The sequence below is a fragment of the Falco biarmicus genome, chromosome Z (assembly GCF_023638135.1).
Source record: "Falco biarmicus isolate bFalBia1 chromosome Z, bFalBia1.pri, whole genome shotgun sequence".
NCBI lineage: Eukaryota > Metazoa > Chordata > Aves > Falconiformes > Falconidae > Falco > Falco biarmicus.
Window position 1 is genome coordinate 20,768,044 of NC_079311.1, and position 21,843 is coordinate 20,789,886.

The following is a 21,843-nucleotide window of genomic DNA, read 5'->3' on the forward strand; positions in this document are numbered from 1 at the left end:
CCCGGCGTCACGGGCACTGCGCGGCCGGGGACCCGCAGTGAGGGAGCGGGCGGGAAACGCGCTGCAGGTGCGCCCGCCTGGCTTTGCTGTTCAACCCGTTTCTTCTTAAAGGGTAAACTGAACGTAAAGGCAGCACCAGAGAGGCGCTGGCCTTGTGAGAATTAGGGATGTTTGAACTGCCTCTTGGGAGCGAAGGTAATGTCCGGTGCCCGGCGCGCTGTCCTGAGCGTTTGAACCTGAGTAAGCATGTGGGCCTGTTCACGGCGGGAAGGTGGAGGAACGGTTGGGTGAGGAGGCACTGTGGTTTCCCCTCAGTCCTGAAGTCCAAGCAGCCCTCCTGCCCTGCCAGCCGGCACAGGCAGCTGGGGTCGTCTGAGCTCAGATCCCAGCTTTTCTGTTTTTCACCTAATTTCCCAGTGAATCTCAGGTGGCAGTACTGATAACAAACCTGTCCTGAGCCTCAGTAAACCAGGGATTCAGTAATGCAGTCCTGTGTCCTGGCCTCATCTCATTGTATCTGTGGTTGACACCGAAGTATCAGATGGCCGGGTTCCTACAGAGTTCAGGGGCACAGTTATAAATAAGTGAGAAGGTCGATGAGTAAAGATTTGAGCAACTTTCTCCCCTCAGACCAGCTAGCTGGTAACAAATGGGTGTGTAATAGCGCTTACTGCAAGGGTTACGCATTTATTTTCTGGAATTCATTTCTGCAGAGATTTGCCTGGCAAAAACAGTGTGTGAGTAAAGACCATTTAGCAGGTCAGATGTTCTAGTTTCCTAATTTTCCCCTTCACTTTTTGTGGGAAGTGAACTGAGTTCATTTATGTGTGTTTCAAGAGGCAGGAGAATACAATTGCAATCATCGTTGGCAACTTTTTGGATACTGAAAGCTAGAAATGCTATTCTGTATAGAAGATAACCCTACCTAGCACAGGATTACTATTTGTCCCAGATAACAGAAATTTTCTCTTTCAGTTCTATTCCTGTAGTGCCCAACAGTAATGAGGAGGTTTGCTATAAAAGCAAGATTTTTATTTTTTTTTAAGCACAGGTGAAACAGTAAACTTTGCTGTCATTTCCAAATGGATTATCTTAAAACTGATTACAAAATTTTACATGTCTCTTAATTTAACCAACATTATTTGGGGATATTTCAGGCTTCTATTCCACATGTATTTCTGTTGGCTCATGGCACATAATAATAGTTAACTAAAGAATTGTAAAAGGGGAGATGGGTCAATATAGACAGATAACAGCCTCAAATAAAAAGTGAGGAAAAGACCACCATTAAACATAACAAACTGCAGAATCGCCAAGGCCCAGTGGTACCAGGTAAAACTTGAAGTTTATCAGCCATGGCCTCTGACACCAATTATAAATTACTGTTGATCTAATCTTGAGGAGAAAATAATGTAAAAGAATGATGTATTTAAGATTTGTTACCAAGAAGACCCTTAAAACTGAGTATTCTACTACCAGTAGCCATCGGTCTTGTGCTAGAATGCCCTTGGGTATCATGCTGCATGTGATGAGTTTTGATAGTCTTCCTAGCATGCTGTTTTCTGTAACAGATATTGTAGGTGGCTGTTTTCTTTTTGTGTCACTACATCATGGATGTTCTGCAAAGTATGTGGATGTGTCGTATTCATGCAAGATACAACAATGAGTATTTAACAACTTCTTGTTAGTTTTACCAACATTTCACAAAAGAAATGGCATGTCCAGGGTTTTGTTGTTCTAGCCATTTCATCTGCTTGTCTAGATTCCCTCTATTGGTCTCTGTTGTTGTGGTTTTCTGCTCATCATTTAATTTTCATATTACTTCTAATAGCTGGTGCATCTTGGTGAGCATAGGAATGGCCAGATTACCTAGTTGAATATCCTGTTCACAACAAAAGTCCCAAAAGCCTCGTCAGCAGGAGCACTTTCTTACTATTGAAAAATTATTAAGGTTGATTAGATGATCTTTAGGGCCCCTTCCAACCCAAACCATTCTATGATTCCATGAACCTACTCTGTAAAAGATGAGAATACTTACCCTTTCTGGTTATGTTATCTTGCATAATGTCATGGTGTTAATGCAGATTATTGAGAAAAGTGTCCTTTGTGCACTGAATCACTCTAGACTTCTAGTTACAGGCTGTCAGCACATTTACATTGTCATGTGTCTTCTGATTTCCATTGACTTGTGTCAGTTTATACAAGCTGACATGCCTGGCTTCTATTTTTTGTATCCGACAGACTCATAACCAATGATGCATTTATCCATCCACCTACTTTTCCCTCCTAAAAGATCAGCCTACTTTCTTGAAATTATTGCACAAATTGCATACTCACCATCAGGATCAGTGGGGATCAGCCAGATTCTGCACACATCAGTCCCAGAAATGGAAATGTTGAACAAAGACACCTGAGCTAGGAAGTACACGTAGCTCACTTTGAGCTGTGTAAACTTACTTGCTTCAATGTCTGCTTGCTGTCATACATCTGTGCTGTGGGCAAGGTGAACACACTCTATTCATTATTTGATGGATACCGGATATGCCCTCTATAATTTGCATAGCACTACATATCACGGATCTACTACAGTAATGGACAATGATTAAGAATGTGATGCATAGTATCCTCCGTGTCACCCATTCTGGGAACATGTCTATGCTGAATTTTGCACAAGAGTAAATGTGGAGGCAGGGTAACGTTATTAATTTAAAATAGAACATAGTTGTGTTAAATAATTGTGTATGAGTAAAACTAAGGTAATCTTCACACTGGTAAGTTGTAATGCATCATTAAGTAAAATATGAAAAGCAAGAATATTATTGTAAAGGATATCTGACAGAGAATGGTGTTATTAGATCAGGTCCAGAATTTTTAATTTTGTCAGAATTTCAAGTTACTTTTTTTCAGCAAAAATGTTTCACTTTTTTCATATATTGTAACTACTAGCAGTCATAATTCCTTCATATACAGTTGTGATTCCAGTCAAAACAGAAGAATTCTTTCTTACGTTTGGACAGAGGAGGACATAGTAGTGCATAAGAACTGCTGGGTCACTAGAACCATTCTCCAGCTTTCTATGGCAACACTGTCATAAACTTGAACAAAGTTAATTAAATACAATAAACTTAATTACTGCATAATTATATGTAGGGTCTCCTCAGATGCCAAGTATACAATGACTGCTATTGTCATTAGTGAATTTTGGATTGACATCTAAAGTTTTAGGTAGGAAAAGAATCAGATCCCAAGACAGACCTGGGCATTTTAATAGGTCAGAGAAAAACTACAAAAGCCTTTGACTAGGTTGATTGTCTCATCACAGCAAACACCTTAAATAGCTGTCTGTCAGAATCATAGAAACCTCAGGGTTATATATTTTCCTTTCCTTACATTCTAATGAACCTTTGTGCACACACACACACACAAAGTGGTTTCTCTCTTATTCTTGTGTAACTGATACAGGTGCAGCTTTGAAGGGGGTTTTAGTTTTCTCCAACCGACACTTTAAACAGTGGGGAAAAATGTTTGCTAGAAAATTCCCAGACAGTTCTAGCCTGTTTGCATACATCACAAAGCAGTAGCTTTTTTGCATGTTTAATTTGGTTTTGAGTATTCTTGCCTTGTTCTTTTAGCTGGATGCATCTATGTTTAATGAAGGTGTAACTACCAGCCTCTGGGCTGCAGATAGTGCGGGGGAGGAGGTACTGCTATACGTGCATCTGATCCTCCGATGGAACAAGCTTCATGCTTAGATGTTTCTGAGCGTGCATTACTCATAAGACATTTAAGCCAGGCTGCTGTGATGTTAGCTTTTACAGACTTACAAAGTCTTGAAGCTTCCAGAAGCGGGAGTGAATCATGCCAATATTTGTGTGTTCAGAGCTTGCAAATCATTTCTTGAGAGAGGATGATGCATAAAAACATGGGTCTTGCTTAGCTGTGATAAGATAAAGCATCCTGATGTAGAAAACTATGGATTTCCTACATCTCAGTGGTCTTTATTTTAGTTTAATGAAATAATACATTATTCTTTTCACATGACTGGAGGAAAAGATTAGCTTCTAGGTCTAATCAAAGGAGACTCCTCTAGCCAGGAACTATAGAGAAAATGCAGTGCTGAGCTGGAAAAATTTGAGAGGTTTAATGTGTGGTTAATTTGCTAAAAATATTGTTGGAAACATAAGAATGTTTTTTCCTTTTATCTCTCAGTGAAAAACAGATCCAACAGTGAGATACTACAAATTTTTGTCCAACTTATGTTTGAGTACTTTGTCTTCACAGATTTCTAAAATTATTTATAATTGAGCAATACAAAACAATGTTTAGCACAAGGGAAAATAAAGCTTAAGATGTTGATTTAATTTAATTTGCTTTCCCTTAAAGAATAATGGGAAGCTTCATAGAAAACATTTTATTTGGAAAGACCCTGAAGCAAGGCTTTTTGGTCCTCAACATAGGATGTCAGTTTGGTCATTTCAGACACCTCTTTTATATGTAAATATAATGAAAATGCAGTAAAAGGGAGGAAAAGGACTTCCCATTTTCTTGACTGTAAAGTTAGGGGTCAGCCTTAGAAGTTCTTGTTACTGGACTGGTTTAATTTTGGGGCACTAGACAATCTAGGTTATTTCCTTCTCTTTCTGACTTGCTGTGTTATGCTCAGTGGATCACTTTATATCTCTAGATCTTTTGACCTCTTAGACTGAGTTGTTCTCCTTTGTCTTTTTACACTGTCCAGCCCAGACTGAGAAACCAGAATCTCTCGTTACTATTGTAGTCCAAGAAATTGTTGCTTGTTTGTTCTCCTTTAAAGTATTTGAGACATTTGTAATTTATGAAACAAAGTCAGGTATTACAAATGAAATAACTTCTAGAATACTTGTGAATTTAGTCCAATTTACATGATCCATCTTTATTAAATGACCAATATAACAACTGTGATGTCACAAACAGAAAGCTCATGACCAAGCAGTGAGTGCTGAGCAGGCAGAATGGGTATACAACATCTAGTGTAGTATTGAAGGCAAACAAAGGGAAAACTGAGAGTGAAGTGGGGGGTTGCATAAATAAAGGCTTATACATCCAGGAACTTTTCAAGTCAAGACACTACACTAACCAGTACCTTTTTGCAAGCTAAATTTAATTTATCCTTTTTTGACACTGACAGCCTGATCTGTATCTGGGCTTCCACCAGGCTGTTATGTTTGGATGCCAGCATTTTGGAGCCATGTTTTCACCTAGATTTAATGTATTTTTGTGGCCTGTCAAACACTTCCTCAGGCAGAGCAACCCACACAGACATTCTCATAACTGTCGTGTGAGTCCTGATCTTATAAGCACTCCAATTACAGATGACCTCTCCAAAGAGCCTCCTGGATGTAAGACACTGCCACCTCAACCAATTACTTCACACAAATCTTTTTCATAGCTTTATCAAACACTATTTAAAAAATAGTAAAGGAATCAGTTGTTTCCACTATTTGTTTTGCTTGTTTATGGTCCTCCCTTCTAAATTCAGACATGAAAAATTATCTCTGCCTTTAGAGGAAGTGAAGCATGTCCAAGGGGTATTTCTCTGAGATGTATAAGCTTGAAAGCTCTGTGACCTTTGTTTTAGCTCTGTGTTTATCTGGTACAAGGATTTTTCTTGTCCCTTTCTCTGCTGGCAGGTGGGAACAGTGACTGTTAAGCCAGCCATATAGTTTAAATGGAGTTTACAGCCTAGTACAGCCGCACATGGAGAAGCTGTGATATCAATCAGCATTAATAAACTGCACATAAACAGATTCCCCAAATTGTCACAACTGTTCCTGTATTTTGTCCATTGAATAAGCATGGTTGTGTCCTGGGAGAAGCAGGCTTGATGCAATGTGTTCTTCCACAAAGTAAACTCTGGTTTTTTCAGCTGGGAGGACTCCATGTGGAATTCTAGCTAAGTCAAATGCAGTAGTGTTCAGGATTCATTGGAAACAGCCGATTTAATCCCCCAGCTAGAACAAGTATGTTTTGTTCAATTCAATCAAGGAATCCAGGCTTATAAAATGACCTTATAATGGGTTTTGAGGAATTGTTTACATGACAGAATGAAGAGAGATGAAAAACAGAGAGGGTGACTCTTCAGAAACGGGCTTCATACAGGAAATAGGAAACGTATGTGTCAACTTTGCTTCCAAGGTCCAACACTGACATGAAAGAAGACATAAAGAAGGCCATTTCAGCCAATAAGTTTCAACTTGCTGTATAGGTTGAATCACACATGGCAGCTAAGAGAAGGCAGCATTACTGAAGCATAAGTAATATATGATTACTTATCTGAAGTAAATAAAAAACATACTGAAGGATAAGAATGCTATTGTTGCAGTTTCTGGTTAGGATAAGCTTAAAAATAGTGTTCCCTCTTCAGGACAAGAAGGTAAGAGATGTACTGAGCTATCTGCACTCTTACTCTGTTCTGTTTTGGATAAAGTGAAGCTCTCAGCCTGATGCTGAACTAGCTGTAGTATTTCACTTGCTTACAATTAAATAGAACTCATCCATTAGTTGCAAGTGCCCTGTCACTGCAGTTCATGAGATTGTCTTTAAGTATCGTACTCAGTGGAACTACAGAGGAGACGAACTTTTTCCCACAGCTATATGCAATGCTCAGCTGTGCCTTCCCACTTCATTAAATAGCATGTTGCAATATTTTTATAAGAAAAAAGTAAGAAAGTTTTATTCTTTGAAAACAAATGTTAAATCCCAATCCTGATTTACTTCCACATCTTTACCACTGAACTTGAGAAAAGAACTGCTCATATGCCTTTTCATTTCACACTAAATTTATAGGAAGTTTCCAAATAATAACGGTCAACTTGGCAGGAATAAAAGTAGACCAAATGGTGTAATCCCCACAAGGAAGCATAATTCTCTTATGAAGTATTTACAATAGCAAGCCTGAAAATCCAACAATAGGGTATATTGTTAATAAGTTGTTTATAGCATCTTTTATTGACTGATTCATTCTTAATGGTAACAGATTTAGTCACCTAACATTCTTATGTTGCAGGCAGTTTGATGTCCGCTGTTGCTTTAAGAATCCTCTCAGGTAGCAGAAAGTATAGTTCTGACATAAATAAATAAATAGGACATAAATAGGACCTTGCAGAGTTCAGAAGTTCCCTGAAATGTGGCTGATCTTTCTGATGCTCCTTTCCTGTGACCCTCCAATAACCCTTATCTCCCCTGCCTTCATGACCCTTTAATGTTTCCCTGGCTTTCCATTCCCTTCATCCTCCTAAAGAGCTTGGCTACTTCCCAACTTGGATTCATCTAGCAGGCCACACTCCTTGGAAATTCTCCCAGTCTTTGAAAGGGCTTTGCAATAGAGTAGCCTCAATGTTAGCTTGCAAATTTAAATGTCATACATTGTTGAACCATTCACCTAACTGAATCACATGCATAATGTTGAAACTGGCAAACTCCTGCAGTGGCAATTTGTGGTACAAAGTGATCAAACTTCTATGAAGTTAAGATAGAAAATTTAGAGCTTCTAAAAAGAAAACAAGGGAAAGGCTTTGGGATTTGTTGTACAAATAGCTTTTATAATACTTTGTACACAGCAAGTTTTTTGCATGAAGGGAACATTGCTGGTGAGGGCAAAAATGGGATAGCACCAGTGTGAAGCCAGACAGCTGCCTGAGTATTATTAATTGCTACTGTCCAAACTGCTTGTAACATTTGTTTGTTAGTTTTTCTTATGCTTTTCCACTGGATATTTCACAATTATACATTGTGTAGGAGTCAGACAAAATAGGGTTTTTGCTATCTGAAACAGAAGTTCCAGTGCTATAGTTTTGTATAGCCTTGTAACATGCATTATACACCTACCTTATAGCTTCAGAGATGAGAGAGTGCTACAGCCTTGTACTTTACCATATTTTTCCACAGACTGCAGTTGTCTAATAGAGTTTCAGAGCAGGTGATAACTTTGAGTGCTAATATAATATCCCTCAAGATTTTTGTTTTTAATGGTTAACTGCAACATACCTGTTTGCCAAGAGGTTTATTCCAGTACAAATCACAGATCAGATGCTGGTCTTCATGTTTCTAGTTTGAATACAAACAAATCTGAGCTTCACAGGAGATTTTGTAGAATGAGAAAGTGTCACAAGTCACTGGATATGCAACTTTGTGAATAGCTAAGCAAGCAGTGTAAACGCAGCAATCTAAATATCTTTGCATGCCTGGCAGGAGGACTCATCATGTGAACCTCATGATAATTTGTTTTTTCATGTTTGTCCATCTCCTTAAGATATCCCCTAGAATATTTATGAGAGACTAGATCAGCTCAGTGCTTCTCAGTGGCACAGGCAAAATTTAAGTTTGTCATCTCAAAGGTAATGACAAAACTGTGTCCTTGCCCTTGGGTGCAGTAAAATTCAGCTGCAGGGTTCAAAGGTGGGAGTGATAAGGGTGAGAAGGCTGTTGAGTCGGAGAAAAGCCTCCCATGGTGACCTGACAAAAAAGCAGTTCAAAGCAGACCTGGGTTGCTTGGCTGCAGCAGAGAAAGTGATCTGAGAGAGATCGTTGAGGTCTCAGGGTAGGTAAGTTTGGGAGTTAGGAGCCCCCTAAAAGTTTGGAAGCATCAAGATAGTCTGGAATATTTGGTAAGGGCAAGCTGTTTCTTCTATTATAGATAAAGTAGACAGTGGTGACCTTGCTGCCCTTGGCAGTCACCTATCTGTGCAAGCTCTTGCTTGCTTATGAATAAAACTAGCCTGCTAGTTATTTTGTGTTCTTGCAATAAAACAATGGCCTCTATGGTAACATGCTTCAGTCTAAATTTTATTTTCTGATCCTTGGAGGACCAACACAAGAGATTGTCTCTGTGAGAAATGAACATTTAAGTGATAGAACACAAAGTTACCTCTATACAGAAATAGACTGCAAATTGAAAAACTGAAATATGTTTAGCACTGTCTTCTTGAGACTAAACAAACACAGTGCCCTTAGCTTCTCATATGACATGAGCTTCAGCTCTGGTCAGAGAATTTGAGATAACACCTCACAAGTGCTGAGTAAAGGGATCTAATAATTTCCTCAGCCTATAGACTGGGAACACTTTCCTTGATGACTGTCCCTTTGGAGACTGGACGTTAAAATCCCTCTACTAAGGGACTTACTTTCATTTCTCTTGAAATTATTTTTAACTATCAACATAAATCACTTAGAAATTAAAGACTGTCAGAAATACCAGGTCTGTCAGTAATTGAAAATAAAACATATCAATTATACTCAAAACCACATGTATTTCAGCAGCTTCACTTTGTGCAATCCCACTTTCTTTCATGACCTTCATGACTTTACACCCTCTGAGACTAGAATTTTGGATTTACATTGTTCACCTGATCATTAGGGTTTCGATATATTTGATGCTATTTGTCTACTGTTTGAAAACACGACATAGTTAAGGTAAACTGATCCTTGTGATAAACCACTGGTTGGTAACCTTAACAAGAGATACAGTGTTTATTAATCTGATCTGATTTAATTTGTTTCAGGAACTTGTAAAACCAAAAGGCAAAACAAAAATACACAGAAACCGTGTTTCCCTGCTGAAATGGCCATTAGGTGCAGTTACTGAGCTTTGAAGTTCCCAGTGTATTCTGGCCCATGAAGCTGAATTAAGATGAAGCATCACGCTGACTAACAGACTTTCCCAAGCCCTTTATGTGTAGGAGAGAGACATTTCTTTGAATGTTGTACCCTTCATGGAAACAAATGTCAAGAAAAAGAATGTGAACAAAGCCTGTAATGCTCTGCCAAGTGCTGGAGAAGCCCTTGCTAGTGTGTCTAGCATCTTGCCTTCAGAGCAGGTTTCACCATCTAACGTGTCAGATCTTCCCAGAATTTTGCCCATAGTAGTACATCTAGAAGCTGGACCAAAGAAAAGGCGACCAGACACTGCAATAATATCAAAACAGTCAGGTTCTTCAAACATGTCTTGGATGCCACTGAATAGGCCCATCATCCCACCAAGAAGACCATGCTTCAGGGTATGCTATATCTGTGGCAGAGAATTTGGGTCACAGTCTATTTCTATACATGAACCCCAGTGCCTGGAGAAGTGGTCTATTGATAACAGTCAGCTACCAAGGCATCTCAGAAGACCGGAGCCCAGGAAACCCAAAGTCCCTACTGCTGATTCCTGTATGCTTACAGCTGAAAATGAGGCAGCTTATCATAGTGCTCAAATCCAGCTCCTGCCCTGTGGAAGCTGTGGCCAAGCCTTCCTTCCTGACAGTCTCACTGTGCACAAAAAACATTGCAGACGAGGTAGCAGTGGTGTGGGGCTGTCAAGTTCTAGCCCTCATAGATCTGGCAAAGGCCCAAGGTCTCAGTCCGGCTCAGCAAGTGAAGATCCATCTAAGACCTGCCAAGGAAAGGACACCATATTAGACAAGGTAAATTGCTAAGCATGTGCTGTATGAAAGGGTGTGGATGCATTTTGAAGCTAGGCACTCCAACAGAGACCAGGTTCCTATCAAATTTAAAATCACTTTCCTTCAGAACAGAGTAGGTAAAGGAAAGGAGAATACTGCCTGCATAAGGGACATTACGTATTCCTACTTCTTTTGATTTTCCTGTTGAAAGGAAATATTTGAGTTCACTGTGGTTCTGTCAGTTATGTCCCCATAAGGGACCATTGTGTGCTATAGTTCCCCAGGAGATTCTGTTGTGCGGCTTAAGCAAGCTTTGAATGTTTTATGTTTTAGCAGGTATTAGATATTTGTATTTAGTTGACATGAAGTATGATGTTTCATTATCCTGTAAGCACAGCAGTGATTTTCAGTTTTTACTGTTATTCTTAACCTTGGTGTGGAACATGAATTTACTGAGGACTGCATGTTCAAAGGCAGCAACTCAGAATATAACAACAACAAAATAAATAAGACTGCACATTATTTTTTTTTTCCACTGAATTTGATTCAGGATCCAAGAATTAAGAAGCTGATTCACATTATCCAAAAGCTACACAAAGTTTTGGAAAATGGCATATTTTTTCTCCATTAGTATCTGCACAAGCTGTCCTATGGCCAGGAGTTCTGTAAGATAGATGTCTAAATTTAGGTCCAGTGTCTAAAATAAAAGGCTTTTCTTTTTTTTCCAGTGGGTGTTGGACTCCTGATGGCCTACATTACTTTTGAAATTGGGATTTAGCTTTCTCAGTCACCAAAGGAATGCGATGCTATGCAAAGCATTTCTAAAAATGTTTTAAAAGTCAGTGTGCTGTATTTCAGTTTTGCAGCTGCTGAATAAAATGGAGATAATAACATTACCCTGAAAAACATGAGAATAAAGACAATGTGAAGCATTTTTGTACTATGCTATTTGAGGCCACTAACTGATATCTACTAGCAAATTAGGTCCACTCCTCAGGCCTTTTATCAGCAAATTTCAAATTACCCACAAACAGTTCAAAGTGCTGCACAGGTGCATCTATAACTATGGGAGAGGAGGTGTACTTGTGTAATACTGCATTGCACCATTTACCAAAGAACTGGCGTTGTTCTAAAGGTGACTGTTTTTATGAAAGACATGGGTGTGAAGCAGAGAGTTTCATCCATCACACATAACCCTACCCTGTATGTTTAAAAAAAAAAAAAAAAAAAAGAGAGGGGCAGGGGGAATGTCCATACTTAAAACCTCATTAAAAAAACAAGCTTAGAGTGTGGTTTGGCATTGAGAGTGACTCTGTAAAAATGTTGCCCTCTTGCACAACACATCTGTTCCCTGTGTGGATTCAGTCACATCTGCTGACTTGTTGAACAGTAATCTTATTACCACTTTTTACTCCTGTGAGCTCTGCAGAGCCAGAACGAAATGTGTTCAAATCTGTTCTTCCTCCTGTGTGAACAACAGGTTTCCTTATTTACTTCCAAGCAGTTACAATTCATAAGTTGCAGCAGAAATAATGAAGCTGTACAGCTTTCCATTTGTAATTGACTCTGAAGGACTTTATTATTAATGATGACTTTCAGGAAGGGATTTTACCTCTCAGAGGTCCTTGATTTTATTATTTTTAGAGCTGTCCTTTTGTACTGAGGTACACTTTAAGGGCAGAGATAGGAATGGAAAGAGTGAAAGAAATATTATGTGATCCCAGGGGCTGTTCAGGACGGGCAGACTGCTTCTATGAAGTAGTCAAAGGAAGTCTCTTTTCCACAGGTTTAAATTCTCTGCATGAGGGTCCCCACCTCCAGTTAAAAGTTTTGAAAGGTCCGTACATTGAAGGATGTTGAAAAGCACTAAGCTTACAGGAGTGCAGATTCACTATGGACAGGGACAAAGTCTGGGTCTACTCCACAGTCTTCATCTTTTTCCAGCGTATGGTTGTAATTTTGCTCACCTTACCAGCTACTCAGCTACTTATTAAATCTGCTAAAAAATACCAATAGTGAAATGAAATGGCAATCTGCTTTGATGCCGGGAGGAAACCATTTGGGGCAGTCCATGTTTCACTTAACAGATCTACCCACTGTGACAGTGAATTATTTAAGTACCTGTTTAAGGACCTGATTCAGCAAAACTTCAGAGGGAAGGAATAACTGAAAAAAACCCAACCCTTATATAAGTGTATTTAAAAACTGTAATGCTACTGTCAAATTTATGCAATGAAAGATGTCCTAAATTAAAAGCCTGGATTATTCTCATTTTAAAAATAAAGAACTGACTGATTTGGCAGTACACCATGTGAAGGGCATTTTAACTTTACAACTGCAAGCACTTTTGCCTGCGCACCTCTGACCTGGAGCTCTTTCTCCCTTAGCAAGTGTACAGTCAACTAGACCAGTAATATTACCGAAAACACTCAGTTTGGCATTAGATGTCTTTAGAGCTGGAGACTCAACAGCCTCTGCAAGCCATCTTTTCCACTAACTGTCCTCACTGTCAAAATCGATGAACACATCTGATTCAGCTATATCTGCCTGTGTAAAACAGACAACAGCCTGTGCTCTAAGAGGCTCTCAAGGATCACATCAGCTCAGAAATTCTGTTTTGGATTCTGCTGTGATACCCCAGACAATGAAATTGATGTCTGGAATTACTGAAACTCAGACTTGCACTAGAGAAGAGTGTGGGTTTTATTGTTTAATAGATCAAAATGTTTGCTACATGTAAGTGAGTATTAATGACTTGCTGTGGCTGTATGTGTCGCAGTTTTTTTGACAACAGATAACACTGATCCTAAAGTCCCATCAGATATGTCACTAGCGTCTGGTGCTGCCATCTGCTGTTTTCTTGTTATCGAGTTAACTGCCTAAAAATAAGATTTCCGTGATCTTCCTCTGTTGTACTGTAGTGCATTTTAACACAGCGTAAGTCTTGAAAACTTGTGTAACAACATGTTGATGTTGTGTCTCGCTCAAGCATAAAAGCATTGAACCACTTGTTAAAATGAAAACTCCTCCAGATGCTGTGTAATTCTGATGAAGGTGGGAAGTCAATGATAAACTTTGCTTCAGTTGCAGCAGTTTTGAACGTCATCTTAGGAGAATACTGACAAACGTATTTGCAAATATAGAAAGTTAGATGAGTCTGGACAGTGAATGGATGGTTTGAATGAATCTTATTGAATATTATCATGGGGAATGACTGAGCTTCCTGCCTTTCTGCTTTTACACAAATGCCATGTTCATTATAACAACATATTTCTTGTAAAAGATAGCACATCAGGAGTAAAATGTGATATTCCAGTGCTTCCAGTGGAGTAAAATCTTTAATTACTTGCATCATCTGGCAGAATTACCTTGCTGTGCAGGGAAACTTCATACACAGGCATATGGCCAGTCCTAACGTTAGTCTGCTGTTTTGTCAGGGCAGTGGCTGAAAGCACTCCAGAAGGCTGTGAAATGTACCTTTGGATGGTCATGAAAGCCACACCACAGCTTATCCCTGTCCATTATGCAAAATGCCTCCTACTTTTCAGAAAGAAATGTGTGGAAAGGGCTGCTTTCATACAACACAATGCTGCTGTGAAGTCTTTCTACCAGTCTTTCCCTGAACCTCTTTTCCCTGGGCAAATCAAGCTTATGGCAAGAGCTTGGTCTAGAGCAGGAGGCCTCTTGTCCTGTCCTCTCATTAAAATACATGGATAATTAAACAAATAAGAAAGGTGAGGGTGTGTGCAGTCCTGGACGATAAATATTTATGGAGGGGAGTTTGAGAGTCTGTCTTACTGGATGTACTTAAGAAGAAATTAAAAACTTTGCGTAGCATGGGAGCATTTGACCTCATGTAACACCATAACAGCAGCCTGGGGCTAACCTCAAGTAATGTCAGGTCTATTGAAAATACATAGTTGCGTAGCCCTCTGAGCTAAATAACTTCATTCATGGTCACACAGACATATTTAGCAGTCTTAGAGAAAAAAGGAAATAGTGAGACACCAGAGGAAAGCCTAACTTAACTGCACTGTTAGGTATTTGTAGGTATTTTTATAATAACACATATCCTCAGGAACAGACCTGCCCTACAACCCTCTTTAAAAGTGAAAAACAAAGCAGTGAGCAGACAGCCTAGCCACTGGCCTTGTGAGTAGTTTGGGTTGGAAAATTGTGGTGATTCCAAAAATAGTTTAGTTTCAAACTGCAGGCCTCCAGATGTGACATTTGGGATAGGCACACTCTGAAGAGAGAATAAAAAAAAAAATAAAGAAAAAGGATAAATATCATCAGCAATAGAAATTCCAAATAAAGCCCATCATACCTCAGATTCCACAGTTAAGCAACAAGAGGGCTGTTACTACCAATAGCAAGGATATTCTCCTTCAGCTTTTTAACACGTGTGCATTTTTAGACAAGTATTTGTGTATATAGTCTGATGTGTGGTGATGGTTCAAACTCACTACATTTCTGGAAAAAATAATTCCATCCTTAGAGTGATCTGATCCCTTTAATTTTAATTTTAAATTTTAATTTTAAAAATACAGTTTTTAATTGTAGATGTTACAAAACAGAGACATTTGTACTTAATAGATTTCTTAAACATTTTATTTTTCACCAAGTAGGATTCAGTTATGAATCAATTCTGATTGATAACTTTGGAAAACAGAATTATCTATTTAGCTGCAGGCCTGTTTTGCTCAGTCACAACACAGAACTAAACACTCTGGCAGGATCTGGAGGAAACACAGTACTGCCCATTCAGTCTTGAGGTTTTCAGGTGAGGCTACCAAAAAGACCATCACAGAACTGTGGAAATGTATCCAGATTGCACTGGATAGAGATCACGAAATTTTATCTTGCACGTTTCTGGCAGTTGTTCAATTGTAGGACATCACAATGACTTTAGAACAAGTGTAATGGATTTGAATGAAACAGTCAGAGATAAAAGGCTATCTCCATTCACCAGGGAAATACTTCTAAGATGAAAATCTATTTGATTTTGACAACAATATTTCTGTGCATCTGTTAAATTTATTTTGTATATTTAATTTTTTAAGTGATTTTTTACCTCATAACAGGACTTCAAGTCTCCTTGAAGCTAAACATTTATTATACTGCCTCATATGGTGGAAAGGATTGTGGCAGTGCAGGCTAAGTAAGCATGATTTTCATTTGTACTAGCATTCCTTTTTCCTATTTTGGTAGTATAGAAAGAGTCTTTACAAACTGAATGCAAATCAAATTGCTCTTTCCTAGATTTCAGCCAATAAATAATCTGTTTTACTGAATGGCAGGAACCTAGTTAATGAAAACTAAAGAGAAAAATGTGTTCCTGGTGGTTTTCTACACAGCATTTTTTTAGAAAATTGTAAAATGCTATAAGCATACCCATAACAAGGACGTACACTGAAATGAGTTCCCTGACCTCAAGAGTTTAGACTTTAGTGTCCTTATGTAAAGCACTCCAGAGCCTACAAAGAAACACACACTGCCTTCAGAAGACTCTGTATCTGTACACAGAGTCTTATCTCCAAATCAGACAAGGTCTAGCTCAAAAGCTGAAGTAAGAAAGTAAGAGAAAATTCGTAATAAGAAATTAGAGGACCTTCTTAAAACAGCTGTTGCTATATTCAGCTATGAATAGGAAGAGAAGGTTATATATATATTTTGTTTTTTGAAGTATATAAAATACCTTGTTAGTAAAGATAGCTAAGGAAATTCCATTCAAAAGTTAAAAGGATTAAAATGTCTTTTGAAAGACTGTCTTTGGATAAGTTATATTTCAATTCACTGTGAGAACTTTCCAGACGAAGTCCAACTTTTCCCAGCAAAAATACGCTTTGTAGGGTAGTATTTCTTCATGTAATTGAGTTTACATGTGTGATACAGGAAAGAAAGCTTATGCAGATTGCTCACTAATGACATTTTCAGACTGTAGCGTACAGAAGAGCTGCCCAGAACTTCTTGAATACACTGATGGGCTGACAGAGAGAGTCATAAATACTGGAACAGGTTACGCCTTGTCTTACGGAGCAACAGAGGAAAAAATTAAATCCCCACCTCCCTTGTTTGAGTGAGGATGGCTTCCCATGTTTGGTCTGGCATGGTTGTCCCTCTACCTTTATGAGGGCAGGGAACAGCTCATCTCTTACTGGTATTCCACAGTCAGGAGTGCAGGAAGTGCTGGTAGTTGTGGGACCATCAGTGTGCCTCAAAATTCTGTCTCTGCAGTTCATTTTTACGCTACTCCTGGAGCAGGGCTGGTACTGACACCACGCCTAGCCCAGGACATGCCTAAGGACACAGCCAAATCCATAATCTGCAATACCACAGTAATTATATATTTTTCAAGCTTAGAATATGTATTTGTGGGGTTTGAGGTCGAGGAATATTTTTCTTCTGTTAGCTGTTTTCCTCCGAGAACAAAAGCATATCTGCAGTGCAGAAACAATGGCTTGCTTAGAGTCCAGTTCTGCCCTCGCTGCAGTCACTGGCAAAGTTCACACTGAGGCCTTCAGGACAACAAGCAACAGTTCCTATTTTGCCCCTCTATCTGGATATATCCTGGATCAGTTTTAATCCTTCAAGGCCAAGAATTCTGCCAGCTAACTGACCAGTGGCAGAAGTAATGTGGGGTTAGGGACCACAATCACAAGCTTGAGACAGCTTCCCTCACTGTCCAGCTTAAAAGGGATGCTAAGGCTGGACACAGCACTTTTAACTGTGTTCTGCCTGGAGATAGTGTCTTTCTGCTACTGTAGTAGATATCAGCAGTTCAGTGGAGGAAGCTTTTGTTGCTGCTTTCCATGTTACTTCTGTTTGGTAGATAAAAAAGGGGCTTCAACATTTAAGATGGACACCATACTGCAGCAACCTGATCAAAGAGAGGACTTGTTTCTGCACGTGAGGACTCAGCATTTCCATGGACTTGATGGTGTGAAAAGAGCTAAAGTGTACATAGCTAAGTATTAATTAAGTGACACACATGAATTTTCAGCGTAGTATCTGCAGAAGGAGCCTGCCTGTTCTAGGTGGCCAGTTAATGAGGCAATAGTTCTTACAGACTTCAAGACTGAATATAGACAAAATGAAACTGATAGAAACAGTTCCATTGATTTTACAGATACGAATTGGTTTCTTAATCTACATGATTGTTTCTATCCAAAGCTGTTCTGATTCAAAATTAATGTTGAAAACAATATTTATTCTTCTTCACAATTGTTATTTGCAGGCACAAGTGACAAGACAGCCACCAGCAGTGATTTTTTACATATGTGGCCATGAGTATGGAACAAAATCTATTAGTATCCATAAGCCGCAATGCCTGACAAAATGGCACCAGGAGAATGACATGCTGCTACCCAAGCACTTGAGAATGCCAGAGCCCAAATAGTCTGAAGTCAGTCCCATACAAGGTAAACTACAGATAAAATGAGGAAATAGGAGGAAGAAAGTGGGAGGAAGGAAAAAAATATTTAAGCAGTAGCTTAATGGTTTGCAAGAATTTTCCCTCTATTTTACTCTGAAGAGAAGGTAGCCATCATGGCTTGTTTTAAGCTTCTGTTAAGTATCCTGTTCTCCTTTTGTGCTGCATCCATGAGAAGTAAGAGTAGTCATTACCTTGTGGGACAGTCCTCCTGGGACAGTCTTCTTCATGTATCAGTATGTTCCGAATCAAAACGCAAAAAGATTAGCAACTTGCTTCACAGCATCACTTTTGATTACTTTCAATGCTGTAAACAGGTGTGTTTTAAAATGAGAAAAAGCATTGAAGAACAATATGCAGACTTGACACATACAGTCATAAAAAAAAATACCCTTCAGGCAAAATGGGGGTAGATACTTCAGCTGGATTTTACACCTATAGCAATGGTTATAAAAAAAGCCTGACACCAGCACTTAGCAGTAATAAACAGTGAGTGACCTCAAAAGTAGGAGTTCTGTGGTAAAATAAGGAATATAATACTACACGCATGACGACTGGTAGAAAATGAGGAATTTTTAAAATCTACCTATAACATATACTGCAGTTTCAAGGGTTTATTAAAATATATTTATAGATAAAAATGCAGTCTTTTCTGCAATGAACATCCTGTGGATGTTATTGTTCCCTTTTTATTTACAATTCTTAGAAGCTTTCTTTGTGAAAGATTATAATACAAACACAATGGGAAAAAATATATGTAGTACAACATAAACATTTTATTTCTGCTAATTATGTGTGATTGTGCTGTGGGTTCTGTTTTGTAAGATGCCTTGATCACACTTTTTCACATCAGTGGAAACTGCTGATGCCCAGCACACAACAGAGCTGGGCTCGCAGACGTATCCCAGGGGTGCGTGCTTACTGTAGGACCAAAAGGAAATTTCATCTGTGCTTTGCCTGAAAGCTGCTCCTAGGACCTCCCCATTCCCACATAAAGTTATTTCACAATTTCAGCTGGATCCTTGCCCCAGCCCTGCCAACTGGCCTGAGCTACTTTGTGCCAAGTTTGGACCACTTGCTCACAAGCAGTTAATTCACCCACTTTTTTTTTTATATATTCCCCATCATTTCCCACAGCTTCCCCTTATGTCTGGAAAAGTAGAATAATTCTCCTACAACTCACTGTGAAACGAGTCATACATAGATCAGTTTACAGTAGTACAAAGAAATATGTCCCCAGAAGACACACACAGAAGAGAGCAGGATCACTAAGAACACTAACCAGCTGTTCAAAATAATAATTATCGCAGCTCAAATAAAATCAGATCAGGACTTGGTTAACAGATGCCAAGCAGCACAATTGAATCTGCAGTAAAAGATAGGTTCAAAAGACATTTTCATTGTATTTGCTCTTTTTGTTGTTAAGCTCTTTTTAATTATTACATGTTGTGTGGCAAAAAAGATGGAGAAAATGAGAATTCCATCTGAAAGAGGAGCATACAAAGGGGCAAATTAGGTTATTTTGAAATGCACTATTCTTAATTTGAAGGAGTGGAAGCAGAAACACAACCACTCTTTGAGAGAACAATCCAGCAGAATGCTCCCAGATATGAATCAGAAAATTTTCCCATTTATGCAATGAGTCATATCAGGCACCATGCACCTCCTGTGAGGTGCGTGTGTGTGCTCACAGTTCCCCAGGGAACACTGACCTGCTTCCAGCATCTGTTCCTAAATGCCCGCTGATGCAAGCGTGATCAGCTCTGTAGCCTGAGCTAAAATTGTTGTTCCCCCTGCAGTTGCCTCATGCTCTTGGCCTTGGGAAAATCTCAGTGTTGTTCTTTTTCCGAAAGACTTACTCTCTATCATCTGGTAAATGCTATAACTGACCTAGAGACTGCATACACGTACTGCATGTCTCACAGTTTCTCAGCTTAGGGAGGAGGGACTACTCCTGTTGTTGAATGGAACAGGCAATGTTAAAAAAAAGGCTTAGAAATATTAGCTGCTTACATAAAACTTTTTATAACTTACATAAATCTTTTTCTGAAAACTCAAGTGTCACAGGAAGACAACCACTGCCCTGATTACACAGTGTTTTGTTTGTGGAATGCCTAAGACATGCCTGCAAGGAGAAAGTCATCTCTCTTTCTCTTTTTTTTATATTCCATAAACTTTGAAAAGTACAGAAAATACACATTCATTTCCTGCAAGCAAAAGGGATATTTGTCTCAGCCAAAAAAAAAAAAAAACCACTACTTGGTTGCTCTTCTAACAAAAAGAACATTAGGAACAGGCATATTAAGAGATCTAAGGCTTATTGTGGTTATGTGAACCATTGGATATGAATCATATTAAAACTGTATGGGCTTTTAATGAAGAGCTCTATCATGTGGCAATGACAGAAACCATGGAATATTTTTAAATGCACAAATCCTTTTAAAAATCATCTGCTGTTAACAGTTCAAAGGAAAAACCAGGTTTTTTTGTCTTTTCCTGTATTGTCACACCTTTTGAGAAGGGCAAAGCAAATACAACTTCAAATCGAGCCATGTAGATTTTTTTTTGCATGCACTTCAAATGAAAACTCTTAAGATCTAAATCCAGGTATTAAGCAATCTACCTGGCCTTTTTGGAAATCAGTTTGAAACAACACTGTGTGAAAGTCCATTTCAAGAATAAAGTAAACAACATTTTTTTTTTATACTGAAAATCTTGAAAATACATCTAATGTGAGCATTTGAAGAATGCTCCTGGGCCTGCAGAGCAGTCACTCTTCCTGCAGTGGAAAATAACTGAGGGTAAGACTCAGTGTTCAGATGACAATAGATGCATCAGTGCAATGACCTCACTGGAAACTGTGACTTAAAAGAACTGTAGGTTTTGTCTGTAAGGTTTTAGACTTACCTAAGCTTTATTCCACTTAGTGGCAAAACTTGCTTAGACTTCAACAAAAGGAAAATTGGCCCCCTCTCCAGAGCAGTACAAAGAGCATATTCTCAAGTGTGATATGCTTCCACTCATTGCCATAGCCAGATAACACATGCTCATTAAGCAGAACTTGAAGTAAAGCCAAAAAGTGAAATTTGCTGATAATAGTATGTATGCAAAGATGTTAATAATTAGCTGAGAATGCATATCATAATACACAGCATGATTTTTCTGTAGTCTTAATTTTTCTATACTCATGTTTTCTCTGTACTCTTACACAATACAGAATGATTCAGTTTGAAGTTAATTTAATTCAACCCCTGGGACAAAAAGCAGAGTCTTTTTTATATATTTTTTACTCTTTTGCTTCTTTCTTTTCCTTCTTTTTTATTTGCAAAAGCAATATGGTTTGGTTAAACTGAAAGGCTCAGTCAACAGGTATTTCCTGAAAATATTTTCCATAAAGAGTTGAATGTGGGTCTCCAGAATGAAACCTGATACTTTCTTTTTTTAATTTTCCAGCCAAAGGCTTCTATGATCTTGATTCTTTAAATGAGGCTGCCTGGACCAGCGCCCAGAACCAGCTAGTTCCATGTGATATTTGTGGGCGTACTTTTCTTCCAGACAGACTGATCATCCACCAGCAGTCCTGTAAACTGAAACCTGCAATGTGAAGTGGCTGTAAAGCTCATATGTGTGCATGCTCACACACGCACACTCACTCTCACACACAAACACACACACTATGAGTGCGTGTGTGCATGAATACACACACATACAGCCATACCTTTCAGACAAACCATGACAGAAATAAAATCCAGCTGGACAGCCATGGGCATCAAAATTGTTAGTGTGTTGTTAGATCACGTGATCCAAAAGCCTCCAGAATAAAATCAGCAGTTGCCACTGCAGTGTAAGGTTAAATATAGTGATTTTTTTTAGCCCAGCAATAGCAAAAGTGCCTCCTCATTTCTGTTGTTCAGGTAGCAGTCACATTGAAACCACAGTTTGAGAGGGATGGCACAAGAATACTTGAAAGTAATGTTAACTGTCATCTTC

General features: G+C 38.8%; 1 protein-coding gene across 1 annotated transcript; it reads left to right on the plus strand.

Moving 5' to 3' along the window:
• Window positions 1-9,716: 9,716 nt before the first annotated feature.
• Window positions 9,717-21,458, plus strand: LOC130142716 (zinc finger protein 474). Its single transcript, XM_056325050.1, is given in 3 exon segments — window positions 9,717-10,442; window positions 17,659-17,842; window positions 21,307-21,458. Coding segments are annotated over 3 exon segments (1,029 nt in total). The 5' UTR covers window positions 9,717-9,749.
• Window positions 21,459-21,843: the final 385 nt, after the last annotated feature.